The following is a 19,876-nucleotide window of genomic DNA, read 5'->3' on the forward strand; positions in this document are numbered from 1 at the left end:
TTACCAACTACCAGCGCCATTACTAACTACCAGCAACATTAAAAACTACCAGCAACATTACTAACTACCAGCAACATTACTAACTACCAGTAACATTACTAACTACCAGCAACATTACTAACTACCAGCAACATTACTAACTACCAGCAACATTACTAACTACCAGCAACATTAAAAACTACCAGCAACATTACTAACTACCAGCAACATTACTAACTACCAGCAACATTACTAACTACCAGCAACATTACTAACTACCAGCGCCATTACTATCTACCAGCAACATTACTAACTACCAGCAACATTACTAACTACCAGCAACATTACTATCTACCAGCAACATTACTAACTACCAGCAACATTACTAACTACCAGCAACATTATTAACTACCAGCAATATTACTAACTACCAGCAACATTACTAACTACCAGCAACATTATTAACTACCAGCAACATTATTAACTACCAGCAACATTACTGACTACCAGCAACATTACTAACTACCAGCAACATTACTAACTACCAGCAACATTACTAACTACCAGCAATATTACTAACTACCAGCAACATTACTAACTACCAGCAACATTACTAACTACCAGGAACATTACTAACTACCAGAGCCATTACTATCAACCAGCAACATTACTAACTACCAGCAACATTACTAACTACCAGCAACATTACTAACTACCAGCAACATTACTAACTACCAGCAACATTACTAACTACCAGCAACATTACTATCTACCAGCAACATTACTAACTACCAGCAACATTACTAACTACCAGCACCATTACTAACTACCAGCAACATTACTATCTACCAGCAACATTACTAACTATCAGCAACATTACTAACTACCAGCAACATTACTAACTACCAGCAACATTACTAACTACCAGAGCCATTACTAACTACCAGAGCCATTACTAACTACCAGCAACATTACTAACTACCAGCAACATTACTAACTACCAGCAACATTACTAACTACCAGCAACATTACTAACTACCAGCAACATTACTAACTACCAGCAACATTACTAACTACCAGCAACATTACTAACTACCAGAGCCATTACTAACTACCAGAGCAATTACTAACTACCAGCAACATTACTAACTACCAGCAACATTACTAACTACCAGCAACATTACTAACTACCAGCAACATTACTAACTACCAGCAACATTACTAACTACCAGCAACATTACTAACTACCAGCAACATGACTAACTACCAGCAACATGACTAACTACCAGCAACATTACTAACTACCAGCAACATTACTATCTACCAGCAACATTACTAACTACCAGCAACATTACTAACTACCAGCAACATTACTAACTACCAGCAACATTACTATCTACCAGCAACATTACTATCTACCAGAGCCATTACTAACTACCAGCAACATTACTAACTACCAGCAACATTACTAACTACCAGCAACATTACTAACTACCAGCAACATTACTAACTACCAGCAACATTACTAACTACCAGCAACATGACTAACTACCAGCAACATGACTAACTATCAGCAACATTACTATCAACCAGCAACATTACTAACTACCAGCAACATTACTAACTACCAGCAACATTACTAACTACCAGCAACATTACTAACTACCGGCAACATTACTAACTACCGGCACCATTACTAACTACCAGCAACATTACTATCTACCAGCAACATTACTAACTACCAGCAGCATTACTAACTACCAGTAACATTACTATCTACCAGCAACATTACTAACTACCAGCAACATTACTATCTACCAGAGCCATTACTAACTACCAGCAACATTACTAACTACCAGCAACATTACTAACTACCAGCAACATTACTAACTACCAGCAACATTACTAACTACCAGCAATATTACTAACTACCAGCAACATTACTATCTACCAGCAACATTACTAACTACCAGCAACATTACTAACTACCAGCAACATTACTAACTACCAGCAACATTACTAACTACCAGTGCCATTACTAACTACCAGCAACATTACTAACTACCAGTAACATTACTATCTACCAGAGCCATTACTAACTACCAGCAACATTACTAACTACCAGCAACATTACTAACTACCAGTGCCATGACTAACTACCAGCAACATTACTAGCTACCAGTAACATTACTATCTACCAGAGCCATTACTAACTACCAGCAACATTACTAACTACCAGTGCCATTACTAACTACCAGCAACATTACTAGCTACCAGTAACATTACTATCTACCAGAGCCATTACTAACTACCAGCAACATTACTAACTACCAGCAACATTACTAACTACCAGCAACATTACTAACTACCAGAGCCATTACTAACTACCAGCAACATTACTAACTACCAGTAACATTACTATCTACCAGCAACATTACTATCTACCAGCAACATTACTAACTACCAGCAACATTACTAACTACCAGTGCCATTACTAACTACCAGCAACATTACTAACTACCAGTAACATTACTAACTACCAGCAACATTACTAACTACCAGCAACATTACTAACTACCAGCAACATTACTAACTACCAGCAACATTACTAACTACCAGCAACATTACTATCAGCAACATTATTACTACCAGCAACATTACTAACTACTAGCAACATTACTAACTACCAGCAACATTATTAACTACCAGCAACATTACTAACTACCAGCAACATTACTAACTACCAGCAACATTACTAACTACCAGCAACATTACTAACTACCAGCAACATTACTAACTCCCTGCAACATTACCAACTACCAGAGCCATTACTAACTACCAGCAACATTACTATCTACCAGTGCCATTACTAACTACCAGCAACATTATTAACTACCAGCAACATTACTAACTACCAGCAACATGACTAACTACCAGCAACATGACTAACTACCAGCAACATTACTAACTACCAGCAACATTACTAACTACCAGCAACATTACTAACTACCAGCAACATTACTAACTACCAGCAACATTACTAACTACCAGCAACATTACTAACTACCAGCAACATTACTAACTACCAGCAACATTACTAACTACCAGCAACATTACTAACTACCAGCAACATGACTAACTACCAGCAACATGACTAACTACCAGCAACATGACTAACTACCAGCAACATTACTAACTACCAGCAACATTACTATCTACCAGCAACATTACTAACTACCAGCAACATTACTAACTACCAGCAACATTACTAACTACCAGCAACATTACTATCTACCAGCAACATTACTATCTACCAGAGCCATTACTAACTACCAGCAACATTACTAACTACCAGCAACATTACTAACTACCAGCAACATTACTAACTACCAGCAACATGACTAACTACCAGCAACATGACTAACTACCAGCAACATGACTAACTACCAGCAACATGACTAACTACCAGCAACATTACTAACCACCAGCAACATTACTAACTACCAGCAACATTACTAACTACCAGCAACATTACTAACTACCAGCAACATTACTATCTACCAGCAACATTACTATCTACCAGCAACATTACTAACTATCAGCAACATTACTATCAACCAGCAACATTACTAACTACCAGCAACATTACTAACTACCAGCAACATTACTAACTACCAGCAACATTACTAACTACCGGCAACATTACTAACTACCGGCACCATTACTAACTACCAGCAACATTACTATCTACCAGCAACATTACTAACTACCAGCAGCATTACTAACTACCAGTAACATTACTATCTACCAGCAACATTACTAACTACCAGCAACATTACTATCTACCAGAGCCATTACTAACTACCAGCAGCATTACTAACTACCAGCAACATTACTAACTACCAGCAACATTACTAACTACCAGCAACATTACTAACTACCAGCAATATTACTAACTACCAGCAACATTACTATCTACCAGCAACATTACTAACTACCAGCAACATTACTAACTACCAGCAACATTACTAACTACCAGCAACATTACTAACTACCAGTGCCATTACTAACTACCAGCAACATTACTAACTACCAGTAACATTACTATCTACCAGAGCCATTACTAACTACCAGCAACATTACTAACTACCAGCAACATTACTAACTACCAGTGCCATGACTAACTACCAGCAACATTACTAGCTACCAGTAACATTACTATCTACCAGAGCCATTACTAACTACCAGCAACATTACTAACTACCAGTGCCATTACTAACTACCAGCAACATTACTAGCTACCAGTAACATTACTATCTACCAGAGCCATTACTAACTACCAGCAACATTACTAACTACCAGCAACATTACTAACTACCAGCAACATTACTAACTACCAGAGCCATTACTAACTACCAGCAACATTACTAACTACCAGCAACATTACTAACTACCAGTAACATTACTATCTACCAGCAACATTACTATCTACCAGCAACATTACTAACTACCAGCAACATTACTAACTACCAGTGCCATTACTAACTACCAGCAACATTACTAACTACCAGTAACATTACTAACTACCAGCAACATTACTAACTACCAGCAACATTACTAACTACCAGCAACATTACTAACTACCAGCAACATTACTAACTACCAGCAACATTACTATCAGCAACATTATTACTACCAGCAACATTACTAACTACTAGCAACATTACTAACTACCAGCAACATTATTAACTACCAGCAACATTACTAACTACCAGCAACATTACTAACTACCAGCAACATTACTAACTACCAGCAACATTACTAACTACCAGCAACATTACTAACTCCCTGCAACATTACCAACTACCAGAGCCATTACTAACTACCAGCAACATTACTATCTACCAGTGCCATTACTAACTACCAGCAACATTATTAACTACCAGCAACATTACTAACTACCAGCAACATGACTAACTACCAGCAACATGACTAACTACCAGCAACATGACTAACTACCAGCAACATTACTAACTACCAGCAACATTACTAACTACCAGCAACATTACTAACTACCAGCAACATTACTAACTACCAGCAACATTACTAACTACCAGCAACATTACTAACTACCAGCAACATTACTAACTACCAGCAACATTACTAACTACCAGCAACATTACTAACTACCAGCAACATTACTAACTACCAGCAACATTACTATCTACCAGAGCCATTACTAACTACCAGCAACATTACTAACTACCAGCAACATTACTAACTACCAGCAAAATTACTAACTACCAGCAACATTACTAACTACCAGCAACATTATTAACTACCAGCAACATTACTAACTACCAGCAATATTACTAACTACCAGTGCCATTACTAACTACCAGCAACATGACTAACTACCAGCAACATTACTAACTACCAGCAACATTACTAACTACCAGCAACATTACTAACTACCAGCAACATTACTAACTACCAGCAACATTACTAACTACCAGCAACATTACTAACTACCAGCAACATTACTAACAACCAGCAACATTACTAACTACCAGCAACATTACTAACTACCAGCAACATTACTAACTACCAGCAACATTACTAACTACCAGCAACATTACTAACTACCAGCAACATTATTAACTACCAGCAACATTACTATCTACCAGCAACATTACTAACTACCAGCAACATTACTAACTACCAGCAGCATTACTAACTACCAGCAACATTACTAACTACCAGCAACATTACTAACTACCAGTAACATTACTAACTACCAGCAACATTACTAGCTACCAGCAACATTACTAACTACCAGCAACATTACTAACTACCAGCAACATTACTAACTACCAGCAACATTACTAACTACCAGCAACATTACTAACTACCAGCAACATTACTAACTACCAGCAATATTACTAACTACCAGTGCCATTACTAACTACCAGCAACATTACTAACTACCAGCAACATTACTATCTACCAGCAACATTACTAACTACCAGAGCCATTACTAACTACCAGCAACATTACTAACTACCAGCAACATTATTAACTACCAGCAACATTACTAACTACCAGAGCCATTACTAACTACCAGCAACATTACTATCTACCAGCAACATTATTAACTACCAGCAACATTACTAACTACCAGCAATATTATTAACTACCAGTGCCATTACTAACTACCAGCAACATTACTAACTACCAGCAACATTATTAACTACCAGCAATATTACTAACTACCAGTGCCATTACTAACTACCAGCAACATTACTAACTACCAGCAACATTACTATCTACCAGCAACATTACTAACTACCAGAGCCATTACTAACTACCAGCAACATTACTAACTACCAGCAACATTATTAACTACCAGCAACATTACTAACTACCAGAGCCATTACTAACTACCAGCAACATTACTATCTACCAGCAACATTATTAACTACCAGCAACATTACTAACTACCAGCAATATTACTAACTACCAGCAACATTACTAACTACCAGCAACATTACTAACTACCAGCAACATTACTAACTACCAGCAACATTACTAACTACCAGCAACATTACTAACTACCAGCAACATTATTAACTACCAGCAACATTACTAACTACCAGCAACATTACTAACTACCAGAGCCATTACTAACTACCAGCAACATTACTAACTACCAGCAACATTACTATCTACCAGCAACATTACTAACTACCAGCAACATTACTAACTACCAGCAACATTACTATCTACCAGAGCCATTACTAACTACCAGCAACATTACTAACTACCAGCAACATTACTAACTACCAGCAACATTACTAACTACCAGCAACATTACTAACTACCAGCAACATTACTAACTACCAGCAACATTACTAACTACCAGCAACATTACTAACTACCAGCAACATTACTAACTACCAGCAACATTACTAACTACCAGCAACATTACTAACTACCAGCAACATTACTAACTACCAGCAACATTACTAACTACCAGCAACATTACTAACTACCAGCAACATTACTATCTACCAGTAACATTACTAACTACCAGCAACATTACTAACTACCAGCAACATTACTAACTACCAGCAACATTACTAACTACCAGCAACATTACTAACTACCAGCAACATTACTAACTACCAGCAACATTACTAACTACCAGCAACATTACTATCAGCAACATTATTAACTACCAGCAACATTATTAACTATCAGCAACATTACTAACTACCAGCAACATTACTAACTACCAGCAACATTACTATCTACCAGCAACATTACTAACTACCAGCAACATTACTAACTACCAGCAACATTACTAACAACCATAACTGATCACATTGTTGCAAAGAGTTCTGGGATATTAGAATCATGTTGTCTTAAACGTTGTCATCCTCAATCTAGCACTAAACTAAATCCAGAAATAATCTAGAATAAAATATTTATAAAATATGCCTTTCAAGATACACTATTGCCCATTGTTCCAGTACCTCTTATGAACAGACGCTTCTGAACCATGCAACACAAACGTCGGTTTAGTGTAATTGGTCCATGTCATATAAATCTAAGCAGAGTATGAAATTAAATGTTTATCTTTTTTGTCTTGCAAGACGTTCCGGTACCTGGTATGAGCAGAGACTTCTGCATGGGGTCCAGTAGAAACACAGGACTCCAGGGACTGGCCAGGAGATGAGTGTCTGGGAGGGAGAAGCAGCACACTACTCTCCTATCTACCATGTCTTGGAGGAAGATCTTCCCATTCCTCTGCATGATCAGCACCTGTTAACCAGGGACCATCAGGAACATGATCAGAACCTGTTAACCAGGGACCATCAGAACCTGTTAACCAGGGACCATCAGGAACATGATCAGAACCTGTTAACCAGGGACCATCAGGAACATGATCAGAACCTGTTAACCAGGGACCATCAGAACCTGTTAACCAGGGACCATCAGAACCTGTTAACCAGGGACCATCAGGAACATGATCAGAACCTGTTAACCAGGGACCATCAGATCCTGTTAACCAGGGACCATCAGAACCTGTTAACCAGGGACCATCAGAACCTGTTAACCAGGGACCATCAGAACCTGTTAACCAGGGACCATCAGGAACATGATCAGAACCTGTTAACCAGGGACCATCAGAAACATGATCAGAACCTGTTAACCAGGGACCATCAGAACCTGTTAACCAGGGACCATCAGGAACATGATCAGAACCTGTTAACCAGGGACCATCAGAAACATGATCAGAACCTGTTAACCAGGGACCATCAGAAACATGATCAGAACCTGTTAACCAGGGACCATCAGAACCTGTTAACCAGGGACCATCAGGAACATGATCAGAACCTGTTAACCAGGGACCATCAGAAACATGATCAGAACCTGTTAACCAGGGACCATCAGAAACATGATCAGAACCTGTTAACCAGGGACCATCAGAACCTGTTAACCAGGGACCATCAGGAACATGATCAGAACCTGTTAACCAGGGACCATCAGAACCTGTTAACCAGGGACCATCAGGAACATGATCAGAACCTGTTAACCAGGGACCATCAGGAACATGATCAGAACCTGTTAACCAGGGACCATCAGAACCTGTTAACCAGGGACCATCAGAACCTGTTAACCAGGGACCATCAGGAAACATGATCAGAACCTGTTAACCAGGGACCATCAGGAAACATGATCAGAACCTGTTAACCAGGGACCATCAGAACCTGTTAACCAGGGACCATCAGAACCTGTTAACCAGGGACCATCAGAAACATGATCAGAACCTGTTAACCAGGGACCATCAGGAACATGATCAGAACCTGTTAACCAGGGACCATCAGAAACATGATCAGAACCTGTTAACCAGGGACCATCAGAAACATGATCAGAACCTGTTAACCAGGGACCATCAGAACCTGTTAACCAGGGACCATCAGGAAACATGATCAGAACCTGTTAACCAGGGACCATCAGAACCTGTTAACCAGGGACCATCAGAACCTGTTAACCAGGGACCATCAGAACCTGTTAACCAGGAACCATCAGAACCTGTTAACCAGGGACCATCAGAACCTGTTAACCAGGGACCATCAGGAACATGATCAGAACCTGTTAACCAGGGACCATCAGAACCTGTTAACCAGGGACCATCAGAACCTGTTAACCAGGGACCATCAGAACCTGTTAACCAGGGACCATCAGGAACATGATCAGAACCTGTTAACCAGGGACCATCAGGAAACATGATCAGAACCTGTTAACCAGGGACCATCAGAACCTGTTAACCAGGGACCATCAGAACCTGTTAACCAGGGACCATCAGGAACATGATCAGAACCTGTTAACCAGGGACCATCAGGAAACATGATCAGAACCTGTTAACCAGGGACCATCAGAACCTGTTAACCAGGGACCATCAGAACCTGTTAACCAGGGACCATCAGAAACATGATCAGAACCTGTTAACCAGGAACCATCAGGAACATGATCAGAACCTGTTAACCAGGAACCATCAGGAACATGATCAGAACCTGTTAACCAGGAACCATCAGAAACATGATCAGAACCTGTTAACCAGGGACCATCAGGAAACATGATCAGAACCTGTTAACCAGGGACCATCAGGAACATGATCAGAACCTGTTAACCAGGGACCATCAGAAACATGATCAGAACCTGTTAACCAGGGACCATCAGAACCTGTTAACCAGGGACCATCAGGAACATGATCAGAACCTGTTAACCAGGGACCATCAGAACCTGTTAACCAGGGACCATCAGGAACATGATCAGAACCTGTTAACCAGGGACCATCAGAACCTGTTAACCAGGGACCATCAGAACCTGTTAACCAGGGACCATCAGAACCTGTTAACCAGGAACCATCAGAACCTGTTAACCAGGGACCATCAGGAACATGATCAGAACCTGTTAACCAGGGACCATCAGGAACATGATCAGAACCTGTTAACCAGGGACCATCAGGAACATGATCAGAACCTGTTAACCAGGGACCATCAGAACCTGTTAACCAGGGACCATCAGGAACATGATCAGAACCTGTTAACCAGGGACCATCAGGAACATGATCAGAACCTGTTAACCAGGAACCATCAGAAACATGATCAGAACCTGTTAACCAGGGACCATCAGGACCATGATCAGAACCTGTTAACCAGGGACCATCAGGACCATGATCAGAACCTGTTAACCAGGGACCATCAGGAACATGATCAGAACCTGTTAACCAGGGACCATCAGGAACATGATCAGAACCTGTTAACCAGGGACCATCAGATCAGAACCTGTTAACCAGGGACCATCAGGAACATGATCAGAACCTGTTAACCAGGAACCATCAGAAACATGATCAGAACCTGTTAACCAGGGACCATCAGGACCATGATCAGAACCTGTTAACCAGGGACCATCAGGAACATGATCAGAACCTGTTAACCAGGAACCATCAGAAACATGATCAGAACCTGTTAACCAGGGACCATCAGAAACATGATCAGAACCTGTTAACCAGGGACCATCAGAACCTGTTAACCAGGGACCATCAGGAACATGATCAGAACCTGTTAACCAGGGACCATCAGAACCTGTTAACCAGGGACCATCAGGAACATGATCAGAACCTGTTAACCAGGGACCATCAGAACCTGTTAACCAGGGACCATCAGAACCTGTTAACCAGGGACCATCAGAACCTGTTAACCAGGAACCATCAGAACCTGTTAACCAGGGACCATCAGGAACATGATCAGAACCTGTTAACCAGGGACCATCAGGAACATGATCAGAACCTGTTAACCAGGGACCATCAGGAACATGATCAGAACCTGTTAACCAGGGACCATCAGAACCTGTTAACCAGGGACCATCAGGAACATGATCAGAACCTGTTAACCAGGGACCATCAGGAACATGATCAGAACCTGTTAACCAGGAACCATCAGAAACATGATCAGAACCTGTTAACCAGGGACCATCAGGACCATGATCAGAACCTGTTAACCAGGGACCATCAGGACCATGATCAGAACCTGTTAACCAGGGACCATCAGGAACATGATCAGAACCTGTTAACCAGGGACCATCAGGAACATGATCAGAACCTGTTAACCAGGGACCATCAGATCAGAACCTGTTAACCAGGGACCATCAGGAACATGATCAGAACCTGTTAACCAGGAACCATCAGAAACATGATCAGAACCTGTTAACCAGGGACCATCAGGACCATGATCAGAACCTGTTAACCAGGGACCATCAGGAACATGATCAGAACCTGTTAACCAGGAACCATCAGAAACATGATCAGAACCTGTTAACCAGGGACCATCAGGACCATGATCAGAACCTGTTAACCAGGGACCATCAGAACCTGTTAACCAGGGACCATCAGAAACATGATCAGAACCTGTTAACCAGGGACCATCAGGACCTGTTAACCAGGGACCATCAGAACCTGTTAACCAGGGACCATCAGGAACATGATCAGAACCTGTTAACCAGGGACCATCAGGAACATGATCAGAACCTGTTAACCAGGGACCATCAGGAACATGATCAGAACCTGTTAACCAGGGACCATCAGGAACATGATCAGAACCTGTTAACCAGGGACCATCAGGAACATGATCAGAACCTGTTAACCAGGGACCATCAGGAACATGATCAGAACCTGTTAACCAGGGACCATCAGAACCTGTTAACCAGGGACCATCAGGAACATGATCAGAACCTGTTAACCAGGGACCATCAGGAACATGATCAGAACCTGTTAACCAGGGACCATCAGGAACATGATCAGAACCTGTTAACCAGGGACCATCAGGAAACATGATCAGAACCTGTTAACCAGGGACCATCAGGAAACATGATCAGAACCTGTTAACCAGGGACCATCAGAACCTGTTAACCAGGGACCATCAGAACCTGTTAACCAGGGACCATCAGAACCTGTTAACCAGGGACCATCAGAAACATGATCAGAACCTGTTAACCAGGGACCATCAGATCAGAACCTGTTAACCAGGGACCATCAGAACCTGTTAACCAGGGACCATCAGAACCTGTTAACCAGGGACCATCAGGAACATGATCAGAACCTGTTAACCAGGGACCATCAGAAACATGATCAGAACCTGTTAACCAGGGACCATCAGAACCTGTTAACCAGGGACCATCAGGAACATGATCAGAGCCTGTTAACCAGGGACCCTCAGGAACATGATCAGAACCTGTTAACCAGGGACCATCAGGAAACATGATCAGAACCTGTTAACCAGGGACCATCAGGAAACATGATCAGAACCTGTTAACCAGGGACCATCAGGAAACATGATCAGAACCTGTTAACCAGGGACCATCAGAACCTGTTAACCAGGAACCATCAGAACCTGTTAACCAGGGACCATCAGGAACATGATCAGAACCTGTTAACCAGGGACCATCAGGAACATGATCAGAACCTGTTAACCAGGGACCATCAGAACCTGTTAACCAGGGACCATCAGGAACATGATCAGAACCTGTTAACCAGGGACCATCAGAACCTGTTAACCAGGGACCATCAGAACCTGTTAACCAGGGACCATCAGAACCTGTTAACCAGGAACCATCAGAACCTGTTAACCAGGGACCATCAGGAACATGATCAGAACCTGTTAACCAGGGACCATCAGGAACATGATCAGAACCTGTTAACCAGGGACCATCAGGAACATGATCAGAACCTGTTAACCAGGGACCATCAGAACCTGTTAACCAGGGACCATCAGGAACATGATCAGAACCTGTTAACCAGGGACCATCAGGAACATGATCAGAACCTGTTAACCAGGAACCATCAGAAACATGATCAGAACCTGTTAACCAGGGACCATCAGGACCATGATCAGAACCTGTTAACCAGGGACCATCAGGACCATGATCAGAACCTGTTAACCAGGGACCATCAGGAACATGATCAGAACCTGTTAACCAGGGACCATCAGGAACATGATCAGAACCTGTTAACCAGGGACCATCAGATCAGAACCTGTTAACCAGGGACCATCAGGAACATGATCAGAACCTGTTAACCAGGAACCATCAGAAACATGATCAGAACCTGTTAACCAGGGACCATCAGGACCATGATCAGAACCTGTTAACCAGGGACCATCAGGAACATGATCAGAACCTGTTAACCAGGAACCATCAGAAACATGATCAGAACCTGTTAACCAGGGACCATCAGGACCATGATCAGAACCTGTTAACCAGGGACCATCAGAACCTGTTAACCAGGGACCATCAGAAACATGATCAGAACCTGTTAACCAGGGACCATCAGGACCTGTTAACCAGGGACCATCAGAACCTGTTAACCAGGGACCATCAGGAACATGATCAGAACCTGTTAACCAGGGACCATCAGGAACATGATCAGAACCTGTTAACCAGGGACCATCAGGAACATGATCAGAACCTGTTAACCAGGGACCATCAGGAACATGATCAGAACCTGTTAACCAGGGACCATCAGGAACATGATCAGAACCTGTTAACCAGGGACCATCAGGAACATGATCAGAACCTGTTAACCAGGGACCATCAGGAACATGATCAGAACCTGTTAACCAGGGACCATCAGGAAACATGATCAGAACCTGTTAACCAGGGACCATCAGAACCTGTTAACCAGGGACCATCAGAACCTGTTAACCAGGGACCATCAGGAAACATGATCAGAACCTGTTAACCAGGGACCATCAGAACCTGTTAACCAGGGACCATCAGGAACATGATCAGAACCTGTTAACCAGGGACCATCAGGAACATGATCAGAACCTGTTAACCAGGGACCATCAGGAACATGATCAGAACCTGTTAACCAGGGACCATCAGGAAACATGATCAGAACCTGTTAACCAGGGACCATCAGGAAACATGATCAGAACCTGTTAACCAGGGACCATCAGAACCTGTTAACCAGGGACCATCAGAACCTGTTAACCAGGGACCATCAGAACCTGTTAACCAGGGACCATCAGAAACATGATCAGAACCTGTTAACCAGGGACCATCAGATCAGAACCTGTTAACCAGGGACCATCAGAACCTGTTAACCAGGGACCATCAGAACCTGTTAACCAGGGACCATCAGGAACATGATCAGAACCTGTTAACCAGGGACCATCAGAAACATGATCAGAACCTGTTAACCAGGGACCATCAGAACCTGTTAACCAGGGACCATCAGGAACATGATCAGAGCCTGTTAACCAGGGACCCTCAGGAACATGATCAGAACCTGTTAACCAGGGACCATCAGGAAACATGATCAGAACCTGTTAACCAGGGACCATCAGGAAACATGATCAGAACCTGTTAACCAGGGACCATCAGGAAACATGATCAGAACCTGTTAACCAGGGACCATCAGAACCTGTTAACCAGGAACCATCAGAACCTGTTAACCAGGGACCATCAGGAACATGATCAGAACCTGTTAACCAGGGACCATCAGGACCTGTTAACCAGGGACCATCAGAAACATGATCAGAACCTGTTAACCAGGGACCATCAGAACCTGTTAACCAGGGACCATCAGAACCTGTTAACCAGGGACCATCAGAAACATGATCAGAACCTGTTAACCAGGGACCATCAGAACCTGTTAACCAGGGACCATCAGAACCTGTTAACCAGGGACCATCAGGAACATGATCAGAACCTGTTAACCAGGGACCATCAGGAACATGATCAGAACCTGTTAACCAGGGACCATCAGAACCTGTTAACCAGGGACCATCAGAACCTGTTAACCAGGAACCATCAGAACCTGTTAACCAGGGACCATCAGGAAACATGATCAGAACCTGTTAACCAGGGACCATCAGGAACATGATCAGAACCTGTTAACCAGGGACCATCAGAACCTGTTAACCAGGGACCATCAGAAACATGATCAGAACCTGTTAACCAGGGACCATCAGAACCTGTTAACCAGGGACCATCAGAACCTGTTAACCAGGGACCATCAGAACCTGTTAACCAGGGACCATCAGAACCTGTTAACCAGGGACCATCAGAAACATGATCAGAACCTGTTAACCAGGGACCATCAGGAACATGATCAGAACCTGTTAACCAGGGACCATCAGGAACATGATCAGAACCTGTTAACCAGGGACCATCAGAACCTGTTAACCAGGGACCATCAGAACCTGTTAACCAGGGACCATCAGAACCTGTTAACCAGGGACCATCAGAACCTGTTAACCAGGGACCATCAGAACCTGTTAACCAGGGACCATCAGAACCTGTTAACCAGGGACCATCAGGAACATGATCAGAACCTGTTAACCAGGGACCATCAGAAACATGATCAGAACCTGTTAACCAGGGACCATCAGAACCTGTTAACCAGGGACCATCAGAACCTGTTAACCAGGGACCATCAGAACCTGTTAACCAGGGACCATCAGAACCTGTTAACCAGGGACCATCAGAAACATGATCAGAACCTATTAACCAGGGACCATCAGAAACATGATCAGAACCTGTTAACCAGGGACCATCAGAACCTGTTAACCAGGGACCATCAGAAACATGATCAGAACCTATTAACCAGGGACCATCAGGAAACATGATCAGAACCTGTTAACCAGGGACCATCAGAACCTGTTAACCAGGGACCATCAGAAACATGATCAGAACCTGTTAACCAGGAACCATCAGAAACATGATCAGAACCTGTTAACCAGGGACCATCAGAAACATGATCAGAACCTGTTAACCAGGGACCATCAGAACCTGTTAACCAGGGACCATCAGAACCTGTTAACCAGGGACCATCAGGAACATGATCAGAACCTGTTAACCAGGGACCATCAGAACCTGTTAACCAGGGACCATCAGAACCTGTTAACCAGGGACCATCAGAACCTGTTAACCAGGGACCATCAGAACCTGTTAACCAGGGACCATCAGAACCTGTTAACCAGGGACCATCAGAACCTGTTAACCAGGGACCATCAGAACCATGATCAGAACCTGTTAACCAGGGACCATCAGAACCTGTTAACCAGGGACCATCAGAACCTGTTAACCAGGGACCATCAGAACCTGTTAACCAGGGACCATCAGGAACATGATCAGAACCTGTTAACCAGGGACCATCAGAACCTGTTAACCAGGGACCATCAGAACCTGTTAACCAGGGACCATCAGATCAGAACCTGTTAACCAGGGACCATCAGGAAACATGATCAGAACCTGTTAACCAGGGACCATCAGGAAACATGATCAGAACCTGTTAACCAGGGACCATCAGAAACATGATCAGAACCTGTTAACCAGGGACCATCAGGAACATTATCAGAACCTGTTAACCAGGGACCATCAGAACCTGTTAACCAGGGACCATCAGGAACATTATCAGAACCTGTTAACCAGGAACCATCAGGAACATGATCAGAACCTGTTAACCAGGGACCATCAGGAACATGATCAGAACCTGTTAACCAGGGACCATCAGAAACATGATCAGAACCTGTTAACCAGGGACCATCAGAAACATGATCAGAACCTGTTAACCAGGGACCATCAGAACCTGTTAACCAGGGACCATCAGAACCTGTTAACCAGGGACCATCAGGAACATGATCAGAACCTGTTAACCAGGGACCATCAGAAACATGATCAGAACCTGTTAACCAGGGACCATCAGAACCTGTTAACCAGGGACCATCAGAACCTGTTAACCAGGGACCATCAGAACCTGTTAACCAGGGACCATCAGAACCTGTTAACCAGGGACCATCAGAACCTGTTAACCAGGGACCATCAGAACCTGTTAACCAGGGACCATCAGGAACATGATCAGAACCTGTTAACCAGGGACCATCAGAACCTGTTAACCAGGGACCCTCAGGAACATGATCAGAACCTGTTAACCAGGGACCATCAGAAACATGATCAGAACCTGTTAACCAGGGACCATCAGAAACATGATCAGAACCTGTTAACCAGGGACCATCAGAACCTGTTAACCAGGGACCATCAGGAACATGATCAGAACCTGTTAACCAGGGACCATCAGGAACATGATCAGAACCTGTTAACCAGGGACCATCAGGAACATGATCAGAACCTGTTAACCAGGGACCATCAGAAACATGATCAGAACCTGTTAACCAGGGACCATCAGAACCTGTTAACCAGGGACTATCAGAACCTGTTAACCAGGGACCATCAGAACCTGTTAACCAGGGACCATCAGAAACATGATCAGAACCTGTTAACCAGGGACCATCAGAAACATGATCAGAACCTGTTAACCAGGGACCATCAGGAACATGATCAGAACCTGTTAACCAGGGACCATCAGAACCTGTTAACCAGGGACCATCAGAACCTGTTAACCAGGGACCATCAGGAAACATGATCAGAACCTGTTAACCAGGGACCATCAGAACCTGTTAACCAGGGACCATCAGAAACTGTTAACCAGGGACCATCAGAACCTGTTAACCAGGGACCATCAGGAACATGATCAGAACCTGTTAACCAGGGACCATCAGGAACATGATCAGAACCTGTTAACCAGGGACCATCAGGAACATGATCAGAACCTGTTAACCAGGAACCATCAGAACCTGTTAACCAGGGACCATCAGGAACATGATCAGAACCTGTTAACCAGGGACCATCAGAAACATGATCAGAACCTGTTAACCAGGGACCATCAGGAACATGATCAGAACCTGTTAACCAGGGACCATCAGGAACATGATCAGAACCTGTTAACCAGGGACCATCAGAAACATGATCAGAACCTGTTAACCAGGAACCATCAGAACCTGTTAACCAGGGACCATCAGGAACATGATCAGAACCTGTTAACCAGGGACCATCAGGAACATGATCAGAACCTGTTAACCAGGGACCATCAGAACCTGTTAACCAGGGACCATCAGAACCTGTTAACCAGGGACCATCAGAACCTGTTAACCAGGGACCATCAGGAACATGATCAGAACCTGTTAACCAGGGACCATCAGGAACATGATCAGAACCTGTTAACCAGGGACCATCAGATCAGAACCTGTTAACCAGGAACCATCAGAACCTGTTAACCAGGGACCATCAGGAACATGATCAGAACCTGTTAACCAGGGACCATCAGATCAGAACCTGTTAACCAGGGACCATCAGATCAGAACCTGTTAACCAGGGACCATCAGGAACATGATCAGAACCTGTTAACCAGGGACCATCAGGAAACATGATCAGAACCTGTTAACCAGGGACCATCAGAACCTGTTAACCAGGGACCATCAGAACCTGTTAACCAGGGACCATCAGAAACATGATCAGAACCTGTTAACCAGGGACCATCAGGAACATGATCAGAACCTGTTAACCAGGGACCATCAGGAACATGATCAGAACCTGTTAACCAGGGACCATCAGAAACATGATCAGAACCTGTTAACCAGGGACCATCAGGAAACATGATCAGAACCTGTTAACCAGGGACCATCAGGAACATGATCAGAACCTGTTAACCAGGGACCATCAGAAACATGATCAGAACCTGTTAACCAGGGACCATCAGAACCTGTTAACCAGGGACCATCAGGAACATGATCAGAACCTGTTAACCAGGGACCATCAGAACCTGTTAACCAGGGACCATCAGGAACATGATCAGAACCTGTTAACCAGGGACCATCAGAACCTGTTAACCAGGGACCATCAGAACCTGTTAACCAGGGACCATCAGAACCTGTTAACCAGGAACCATCAGAACCTGTTAACCAGGGACCATCAGGAACATGATCAGAACCTGTTAACCAGGGACCATCAGGAACATGATCAGAACCTGTTAACCAGGGACCATCAGGAACATGATCAGAACCTGTTAACCAGGGACCATCAGAACCTGTTAACCAGGGACCATCAGGAACATGATCAGAACCTGTTAACCAGGGACCATCAGGAACATGATCAGAACCTGTTAACCAGGGACCATCAGAAACATGATCAGAACCTGTTAACCAGGGACCATCAGGACCATGATCAGAACCTGTTAACCAGGGACCATCAGGACCATGATCAGAACCTGTTAACCAGGGACCATCAGGAACATGATCAGAACCTGTTAACCAGGGACCATCAGGAACATGATCAGAACCTGTTAACCAGGGACCATCAGATCAGAACCTGTTAACCAGGGACCATCAGGAACATGATCAGAACCTGTTAACCAGGAACCATCAGAAACATGATCAGAACCTGTTAACCAGGGACCATCAGGACCATGATCAGAACCTGTTAACCAGGGACCATCAGGAACATGATCAGAACCTGTTAACCAGGGACCATCAGAAACATGATCAGAACCTGTTAACCAGGGACCATCAGGACCATGATCAGAACCTGTTAACCAGGGACCATCAGAACCTGTTAACCAGGGACCATCAGAAACATGATCAGAACCTGTTAACCAGGGACCATCAGGACCTGTTAACCAGGGACCATCAGAACCTGTTAACCAGGGACCATCAGGAACATGATCAGAACCTGTTAACCAGGGACCATCAGGAACATGATCAGAACCTGTTAACCAGGGACCATCAGGAACATGATCAGAACCTGTTAACCAGGGACCATCAGGAACATGATCAGAACCTGTTAACCAGGGACCATCAGGAACATGATCAGAACCTGTTAACCAGGGACCATCAGGAACATGATCAGAACCTGTTAACCAGGGACCATCAGGAACATGATCAGAACCTGTTAACCAGGGACCATCAGGAAACATGATCAGAACCTGTTAACC

The 19,876-nt window shown here is 43.5% G+C and overlaps 1 protein-coding gene across 5 annotated transcripts in view; it reads right to left on the reverse strand.

The window, feature by feature from the left end:
* Positions 1–19,876, reverse strand: part of wdr93 (WD repeat domain 93) — a 121,455-nt gene that overhangs the window by 34,326 nt on the left and 67,253 nt on the right. For 3 of the 5 annotated variants that reach the window (XM_055900094.1, XM_055900095.1, XM_055900093.1), the window contains one exon: positions 7,647–7,803. The exons of the other annotated variants lie outside the window; for them this stretch is intronic. In XM_055900094.1, the coding sequence (XP_055756069.1) occupies positions 7,647–7,803 (157 nt within the window). The remainder of the gene's footprint in view (positions 1–7,646; positions 7,804–19,876) is intronic. 5 annotated transcript variants of the gene reach the window in all.

This window comes from Salvelinus fontinalis, chromosome 35 (genome assembly GCF_029448725.1).
Source record: "Salvelinus fontinalis isolate EN_2023a chromosome 35, ASM2944872v1, whole genome shotgun sequence".
Classification (NCBI taxonomy): domain Eukaryota; kingdom Metazoa; phylum Chordata; class Actinopteri; order Salmoniformes; family Salmonidae; genus Salvelinus; species Salvelinus fontinalis.